The sequence below is a fragment of the Teleopsis dalmanni genome, chromosome X, assembly GCF_002237135.1.
Source record: "Teleopsis dalmanni isolate 2A chromosome X, ASM223713v2, whole genome shotgun sequence".
Lineage (NCBI taxonomy): Eukaryota > Metazoa > Arthropoda > Insecta > Diptera > Diopsidae > Teleopsis > Teleopsis dalmanni.
Window position 1 is genome coordinate 13,015,496 of NC_051848.1, and position 9,917 is coordinate 13,025,412.

A 9,917-nucleotide genomic window follows, 5' to 3' on the forward strand; every position below is an offset into this window, starting at 1 on the left:
ACATATGCAAGTACACATATTTCATTTATCAGTTATAATAAATTGTATTCAATTTTGATAAATTATTAAGAATATAAAAAGGATATGACGCGTAATTTTTTTCATAAATAGTCATATAAATTATTTATATTTTTGCACTCATAAATTACATACAACATTAAATCATTGCTTTAAATAATTATACAATAATTTTAAGGTATATAAATAAATACATATTAAATGCAATTATAGATCTAAACATGCACTTAACAGTTTGATTCAAAAGGCATAGTTCTTTTTGTTTATTTTCCCTTTCATTTCAACCATGTTCACCACTGTGTGTTTGTTACCGTATTTCAAAAAAGCATTCTTCAAACTGTGAATAGTTTGAAAGTGACTGCTTCAAGGGCGAGTGAGTGGCGAAATGTCAGCAGAGCATTTCTTTTTTGCGTTTCCCTCATTTTTAACAAATAATATTTAACATTTATTATACATGTACTTAAAAAATTTTAATCAAAATATAAAGTTTATATGTTGAACTTCTTTGTGTGTTATATTTTGATACAAACAATTGAGTTAATATAAAGCAAAAAGTGCCGTGAATAGTTTGCCAAATAAGCCTGTGATTGATGCAGTACATATAGTGAAAGAGAAAATCAGGATATTTAGTAAGTAGAAATATACTTGGAGTTTTTTTATCATTGCATAATGAGTGGCTTTAATGGAAAAATGCATTCCATATATGTATCCTTAAAATACTTATTAAAAATTAAAGTTTTGTAATCTTAACAAAAAATCAATTATTCAGCAAAAACATTTTTCTTTGTGCTCTCAAGAGTAATGGCGAATGACATTTGCCACTGCTGCTGTTGCTGCTGTTGCTACTGCTGCTACATGCATTCAGTGTGTTTGGTCATTAAATTCTCTTTTCGTTTCGACTTGCCAAACAAACATTCAAACGTGTGCGTATATTTAAAAATTTTGTTAAAAATAGCCATTTTCGTGTTTTAAATGCCGTTTTTTTAATAACAAATTTCTTTCTGTGCATGAGTACAAATTGAACAAAATTTATACAACAAAAGTGCGTTTACATGAAGCAGATTTTATGCAATCAACCTTAGGGGCTGATATATGTCCGTCCGGCATAATACGAATTCGAATTTTATAAACTTTAGTATATAAATTTATAATTTGCTTTTAAGAATATTATAAGTAAATATAATTATTAATAAAATCTTGTAATTTGATTTCAATATATAAACCTTTTTACCAAATATAAATTAATTTAAAACAAAGATTATAAATTATATTAGTGAACAAATGTTGTTGTGTTTCAATAAATAAAATAGATCTCATAAAGTCGGTTACTTATGCTTGAGTAACCACGTCCAATTCCGTTGATATTGACTTCGAGCGTGATAAAAAGCATTCCGTAGTTCTGGCTTCGTATGTTGCCTACGCATGACATATAGCGTCTTTGACATAACCTCACTAAATCGATAATATAAAAAATCCCAACTAAATAAAAGTAGATCTGTGCATACTATTTTTTTTTCTTTTCCTTCACAAAAATTATAATATAGCTAGTTTGACAGGTTTTTGGATGTATTTGACAGGATTAAACGGATTAATTACGTTTCACCAATTTTATTATATGTTTACAATTAAGCTAAAAAAAAGGGCACTATTGCCGGATATTTGTCAAGTTTATTGCGATAGTATAAACGTACTGTTAGATAGAATTTTTCTTTTTACTAAAGATTGATCAATTATTAATAATAAATCAGTAATTATTTTTTAAGGCTCTTCTCTATATACAATAAAGTACCTCAAGAATCAATTGAACGCTGAATACCTATGGGTTGCCGCAATATATTGACAACGAACTTGTCTCCATTTTCTTCTTATGGTACTTTTTACTTTGATTCTTGACCTCAACAAGGGCTGAAAACCTGATAACTTGTGGTTCATTTGCTCCTGTTGCTTCAATAAAGGCTTTAAATAATATTCGCCTTAAAGCACATTGTTTATGTATATCAATAGCTAATTATATGCAGTAGTTTAGATCGCTGATGATATGAATGATGGTTGAAATCACTTTTAAAAAATTTTTTCTGAAATTCTTAAATCTAAGAAAAATTTTATTTGTGTATTTAAAAAAAAAGACAATTTTGATAAAGATAACATGCGAAATCACCTCTTTAAAAATTGATGTCACAATCGTGAGTAGTAACATATAGGAGTCTCCAAAGATATTGACTTCATAATAGTCTCAATGATTTATTTTAGTTCACTGTTTGACTAAATCCTTAAGCTTTGTTAAAATTTGAAATGATTACCACATCCAGAAAAGAGATCATTTAGTGTCAATAGATCGTAAATGCAATCTTGACCTAACTCAATCTACACACATACATTGGTAATATCTTCAATTAACAGTTGTTTAATAAACTAAGAACTACTTTACAATATAAAACATTTCTGTACTGCTTCATACATGAAGAATAAACGTGTTTAAGAAATAATAAAATATATGTTATATATATTGTAAACAAATATATTTAATTTTATTTTGTAAAACAATTAATCCTAAAAACACAAATAAACTACATCCCCCAAAGCATTCAAAGAAAAAGCAAACCATAAGTGCAAAGCGATGTCAGTTTACAACCAAAACTGGAGAATTGATATTGAGAAATCTAGATATTACCTCAATGATCCTACAACAAAAAAATTCTGCATATAAAACTAACACATTATACTATTTATGTAGAAAATATATTAGTGCCATTCAAATCTGTAGATCGGGACCTTTTTTGAGTTTAATGGATCTGTATTAGGATCTGTTCAGTCAAAGTCAACTGTAGCACAAAAGACTTACAATAGTCGCAGTACTCTACTCTGTTGGGAGCATTTTACTCTTCAATTATCTAATTCGTAAAATTTCAAATTAAAACGCTCATGAAGAAGAAAAAAAATTTTATATAGATTTCTTTCGTAACCACAAGTGACTGTTTTAAATTATCAGTAAAATACAATATTTGATTTACTTTAAATCAGGTTATTTAATTCAAAATTTCTCCTAATTGCACTTTAATTTTTACATTTTTTTCTTACGGCTGTAATTGAATCTATAGTATAATCATTTATAATCATTCATTTGTTAATTAATCATTTGTACTCAATTTTAAATTAATGACCTATCTCTTCTTTATATCTGTTTGCTTTAGTATATTGGTATATTGCGTTTATTGTTTGATGTTAATAGCGCGCATTTATCAAGTCGTCTACTGCCTTACAGACTTCTAGATAAAATTTACCTTGTGATGTACTTATTTAATTGTCTATTAGTATTACCAATTCTCTCTCTCTCTCACTCTCTCTTCATATGCTTAAATTGAATTTTTTAATGACGATTACTACTCGATCTACTCAAAGTATGATTACTGCATTTAAAAATTGATTGACTAGTCTTTCTAGAGTAATATTCGTAAATAAAATAAAAAGAAGATGATTTTATATTTTTAAAATTTGTAAGTTAAATTTTCTTACAAATTCTCATATGTTGACTTTAGATTTTCAAATGATTGAACTTAATTAAAACTCACCATTTCGTGGTGTATTTTTAACAGCATAAAAATGTCGTTGCCAGAAAGCAAAAGAAGCTATCACTTTGACAAGCGGTAAACACAAAAAAGCTATCAACGCAATGATTGTTGTATTAATTTAGCCAGGGGCCAGTTGTTCGCAGTTTGCAAGTTTTTGACGTGCTTCCGCCTCAATAATCTAAAAATGTAACTAAAACTCAATTTACCAGGAAAACATAGAACCACCAAAGAAAACGAACCGAGAGGAACATTAATTGACATTTTGAATAAAGCAACGGTGTACTGGTATCTAAAAAAACAAATTGGAACTTTGAAGCAATAAATGTAAAAGAATGGCAGATATACAAACAACTATATTAACAAATACAACAGCATTGCCTCCTATAACAACATCCAATCCAACAATGAATACAACAGCTGCTATACCTACAACAGCATCGTCCAAAGCACTCAAACGCTGTCTCAGCGTTCCAATAATACATACACCAACTACAATTGGTACGATGACAACACGCTCAGCAGCTGCGGCGGCAGCTGCCATGTGCTACCGCAATATTGTTAATAAAAACACTGAAACTATTACCGAGACTCCAAAGAAATTAAATCATACCACAGCTGAGAGCTGTTCCATAAACAGTACAGGTGCAAACCATTACAGCTTAGGCATACCACGTTCAAATCCTTCTTCAAGGTTTGTATATGTTTTGATTTATTTTAATTTATATTTTTTTTAACTAAAATAAATGTGAATTTTAGAGAGGTTTCACCTGCTCCAGTTTTCAATATTTTTGCGCCCCGTGCTCGACGTTACTCAGCTAGTTACAGTCCGTTGTGTGCCACAGCGGGTATTACTGGCTCTTCAACTGGCGCACCGCTTTGTATAACACCCCGTGTTTCGCAATTACGCCAGGAGGAATGTATTGATATAAATAGCCGTGAAGTGAATCATGAGCGGGAAGTTCATAGTGCCATGCAAATGTCACAAAGTTGGGAGGATCTCACATTAGTCGCAGAAAACTGGTCATGTAAATCTGATGAATTTAGCAATCCATTGCAAGTTGTTTTACCATCTGGTGTGTCAAGTTGTTCAAGCCCAAGCCCGACAAGGTAAATATTTTCTATTAAATTTCAGTTATTTGGTTCAATAATCATAATTAATATTTATTCTTACAACAGTAATCGTGCTGGTTTACGTCTTCCTTACGGTTTGTCTCCATCGCCAACGCGCCGCACATTTGCCACAAGACGTTCAATGTCACCTATAGCTATGCGACCCTCCCAGTTAGGTCCTGTAAAAAGAAAATTTGAATTAGATGATAATAACAGCAACTGGAATGTTTACAATACACCTCCGCCTTTAAAAAAAATATTCACAGAGAGGTGAGTAAACTTAAAACAAAAGTATAACATATAAGTCCAACCATTGTTATGAACTTGTTAATGCAACCTACTTGAAGTGGACTTCAATTTAGACATGACTGCGGAATGTAGAACGGTCGGATGTTGAAATCTGTACACGAATATTTTTACGTCTGTTAAAAATTAAATTTAAATTAATTCATATTAATCTGAGTAAGATTTGCCATATTTATTCAAACAAAATTACATAAAAATTGATAGTGATCATTTCACATAATTTCAACTAATAATTTGTTTATTTCAAGAAGAAATGTTACATTTTTTTGTGCGACTAATTTTCATTTTAATAGTGCCAAAAGATCCCAGGTTTTTTTCACCTTACACTATTCGAAAAATTATATAAAAATATAGGTTACTTGTTATTGCTCTATGATTGTATATTTATTATTATAAAAAATTCAAAAGAGTTTATATGCATGAAAGAAGAGTATGAAATACTTTCCATAAAATTTCTTCAGGCTTACATCAATTGTTCTTTAACTAAGCGTCCGGCCATACACCAACTTTTTCTTACAACTCTTCTGCACGAGCAGCTTCATTATATCCGTAATATTTGACTACATAATTGAACAATTAAGCTATGTTCTGTTTAAGTTACATTATTATTTAATACTTATTCTTGATAGAACAATGGAGACTGACATATTTAAATAACCATATATCTTCTATTGCAACTTCTTTTTAAAATTTCGATACTTGAAAGTTTTCAAAAACTGTATTTCATACCCAAAAATTCATTCATATTGTTTAAAAGATTATTTTAATGTTTACGCCAAATGTGACTGTTAGAAGATGGGCTGTACGAGTACCTTGAACTTAATCTTGGTGCTCGAACGTTTTCAATTCAAATCTTTGAAAATGAATTTGTATACTCAAACTGCTCAAGCACTTTAAGGTACTATTAAATATTTTTTTTTGTATTTGTCAAATAAATGCCAATTAAAACAGAGTTACTAATTAGTATTACCTACGAACTCCTCTTCTCCAGCTACGAAAAAAAAGCATATAATCTTAAGTATATCCTTATATCATGTTTACATTACGAACTTTGCTGGTGGTAATTGACTTTGAGCTCAAAACCAGTTACCAAAGCTGGTCTTGTCGTTTAAAAAGGGGCACAACAATGTTCGAACTTTCATTGAAAGCCAGTTTCATTTCATTTTGTTTTCGTTTTCGACGAGAATTTTCATTTTTATTGCTAGATTTTTAAAATAACATATGGCTAGTGCCAAGTTAACGTTGCTGTTGAATACTGGGTTGTTGCTTAGAAATAAATTTTAAAAAAATTGTCCATTTGTTGAACTTTTTCAGAGATATTTAATATTTGAGTTGAAGTATTGAAATAATATTTATTCTATTTCTAATAATAATATTTATTCTATATTATTAAAAAAGCAACACTTATCAAAATAAAAACCCAAAACGATAATGTAAATGTTTGATGTTAGTGAATCAACTTTAATAAATTTCGTTTACTTAAGCTACTTAAATAATATAAACACGGTATAACTGTTTTAACCTTATAATGTGAATATGATTCACGCCACTTGTTCATTCGTTTTCATGACACTTCCTTCTAACAACATTATCAACCTCACAATTATCACCAATCATTTCATACATTGCCCCCAATGTTGCAATTGTGCTCTGTATTTGTGCTTTTGATTACCATCCTTTATGTAGTCCAACATAACATTATATTAACAAAAACTCAGAAAACTCTATTTACCCCCATCAAAATTATAAGTCATCAATACTTTTTTAGAATAAAGAAATATTTCTATGTTTCTCAAAAATAACTCCTCATTATATTTGAAATAATATATCTCGATTCACACTCCCATCCATATCTTGGACTCTATAGTTTTTTTTTAATATTGTTGCTGGGGTGAGGAGCACAGTTAAGTTTGCAACATTTTCTTGATAATTCCTGATTGATTCCTGATTTCAATACAGAATTAATAATAGTATTATAACGTATATTATTATTTTTTTTTTATGTTTTTCATTGTTATTAATTTATTTAATTTTATTTTTTTATTAAAGTCGTGGCTCTTCACCAATATGTCAATCGCCATCATCAGTCTGTCCCAGTCCTGACTCAGGCACCTATGATGGACGCACAACACCAAAACTTTTCATTTCTAAATTATGTGCTATTAACAATAATTCTACATGTTCGTCACCTATGTCTTCTTCTCCAAGCAGTGCTCTCAACCCAAATGATATAATAGTTAATTCTGCGCTGTGTTCGTCGATATCTTCTTCATCATCTTCGTCATCATCAGCATCAACTACATCATCAGTATCAACACCAACCAATAATAATATCGACGAAGGTATATCTATCTCAGAACCAGATGAAAAATGTACCATAACTATAACACAGCCTATGTGTACAGATGTGCAAGACGAAACCACACTATTAGAAGATATTAAAAATGAGGTTTCGTCCTCCGATGGCTGTTCCGACATTAATATAGAAACGTCATGTGATATCGATATGTCGAAGACTGAAGTCAATTTCTTTAACAAAGTGAACACAACAGAAATTGGACAAATAATTTACAGTGTTGACGAACACGACAGTAAAAACAATGTAAGCAATTCCGTTGTAGTAAGGACAACATCAAGTAGTAATAGTGGCGAACCAATGGATGCCATTAATGTTACTAGTACTACAAATAGTGACATTTCTCCTACCGGTGTATTAACCAGCACTGCACAAGCAAAGGCGATGGGCACGAAATCAATAGAAAGCGCCATTCTTAGTAAAAACTTATAAACTCAAACTTAAAAAAAGTCGTAAGTCTTAACTCATAATTGATAATGGAATGTTGAATACTACACCCGCGCCAAGTATTTTCGTATGTAAATATGAATTAAATTGGGATTATTATATTAATGAAAAGCAGACTTATGCGTGCAGGGTATATATATTAGATTAGTTTCAATTTTATAATTCATCTCTTATTAAGTTATTTCATTTATATTTATAACATATTCATACAAATTCAAATTATTTAAACAAAAAAAAATATATATATGAAGAAAATGTAAATCTCCAGTTTCGGCGAGCTTTAGAATTTTCCAATTAATCGGATATGACAATTTTGAACTGTTGTACAGCTAGGATTTGATTTTGAAGATCTTAATAACTTAAAATATTAAAATATATAAAAAAATATTTTTCTTAAGCCAACGTTTTTATGTGTTTATAGAATTATAAAAAATATTTCTTTTGTAATATCTAAAAAATTGGCGACTTTAAGTTTTTTTATTATCCTTAACTTTAAAACTTTTGATTTTTTTGCGAAGTATAGTCCTAACAAATTTAAAATACTATAAATTACCAAACAAATAATCGCTATCTTTTTAACACTTTGAAAATGTAACAGTATTATTTATATCAGATATAATCTGCAGTAAAAATTACATGCAATTCAAAATATATAGCAAGAAATTTTTTTAGTAACTTCCCCCGTGTGTACGTTTTATAATCACATAAAAGCACTTGTACTTCATTCAGTTTAAGGACTGTAATTATATATTTTTTTTAGTAGAAATTAATATAATGCAAATATTTTATTTTATATTATATTTATATAAGTAACGATATGTTCCAAATCAATTTTGTATACCGTTGAAATATTATGTTTTTATAATTTTTGTACTTAAATAATTATTTAAAATTTTTTTTCTTTATTTTATTTAAAAATTTACTTTTGTTCAAATATTATCGAAAATGCAAAATCCAAAGCGTTTATAATTATTATTTAAATAAATTTAAGTTATTTTGATTTATACAAAAATTAAATTTTTCCAAACATCGTCATAAGATCATATTAATATATAATATAACATAGTATATTATATAATATATAATATAATATGATATAATATATTATATAATATAATATATTATAATATAATATAGTATATAATATAATATATAATATAATATAGTATAATATATAATATAATATAGTATAATATATAATATAATATAGTATAATATATAATATAATATAGTATAATATATATATAATTGTAAAGATAATATAATATTATATATAATATATATATAATAATATATTAATAAATATAAATATATAAATATAAATAGTATAAAATAATATAATAATATAATATAAATATATATAATAAAAATATAATATAATATTATATATTAATATATTATATATATTATATATAATATATTTTATTATATATTTTTATATATTATATATTTTTATATATTATATATATTATATTATATTATATTATATTATATTATATTATATTATATTATATTATATTATATTATATTATATTATATACTTATAATTATTCTAAGTAAAAAGATAATATAAATAAATATTACTTTTATTTTAAATTATTATGATAATAAGCATTGTCCAAAAACTATTTAGTGAATAGTGTAAATTATTTGTTTTTTTTTTATTACATTTATGTGTCACATGCAAACTAGTTTTAAATTTTATTTTAAGCAACTATACCTAAGCCAATGTCATTTTATTTTATATCAATATATAAATTAAATTATATGTTATATTTGTATTAATGTACATTTTATTTTGTTGCAAGTGTTGTTTTTAAGTGTTTTAGCTTAATGAGTTATATGTTTTTATCATATTCGAAAATAGAATTATACTTGCCACAGAAAGCAAATAGTAAAATTATGTTTTTGATCTAGTTGATAATAATATTGAGCAGTTAATTGTAGTATATTTAAAATATTTTCGATAAATGATTAGATTTGCGTATTTAGTAGCTTCGCTGATGTTTATTGACATAGGTTTTTATAATTAGAAGAAATACATGTTAGCACTACGGAAGCACTAGCTCAGTATAATTTTAAAAAATTAAGCTTATTTAAAAAAAATCTTA

The 9,917-nt window shown here is 27.3% G+C and overlaps 1 protein-coding gene across 1 annotated transcript; it reads left to right on the plus strand.

Annotated features, from left to right (window-relative positions):
• The first annotated feature begins 385 nt into the window (after window positions 1–385).
• LOC119689042 (mucin-5AC) lies at window positions 386–8,195 on the plus strand. The gene is made up of 5 exons (XM_038103775.1): window positions 386–647; window positions 3,612–4,278; window positions 4,344–4,694; window positions 4,764–4,967; window positions 7,053–8,195. The coding sequence occupies exons 2-5, from the start codon at window positions 3,920–3,922 to the stop codon at window positions 7,789–7,791; spliced, it is 1,653 nt and encodes a 550-aa protein (XP_037959703.1). The 5' UTR covers window positions 386–647; window positions 3,612–3,919; the 3' UTR covers window positions 7,792–8,195.
• The last annotated feature ends 1,722 nt before the right edge of the window (window positions 8,196–9,917 follow it).

Coding starts and splice junctions, on each gene's coding strand:
- LOC119689042 (XM_038103775.1), top strand. CDS start 3,920: ATGGCAGATATACAAACAACTATATTAACAAATACAACAGCATTGCCT. Junction 4,279..4,343: donor CGTTCAAATCCTTCTTCAAG/GTTTGTATATGT, acceptor TGTGAATTTTAG/AGAGGTTTCACCTGCTCCAG. Junction 4,968..7,052: donor AAAAAAATATTCACAGAGAG/GTGAGTAAACTT, acceptor TTTTTATTAAAG/TCGTGGCTCTTCACCAATAT.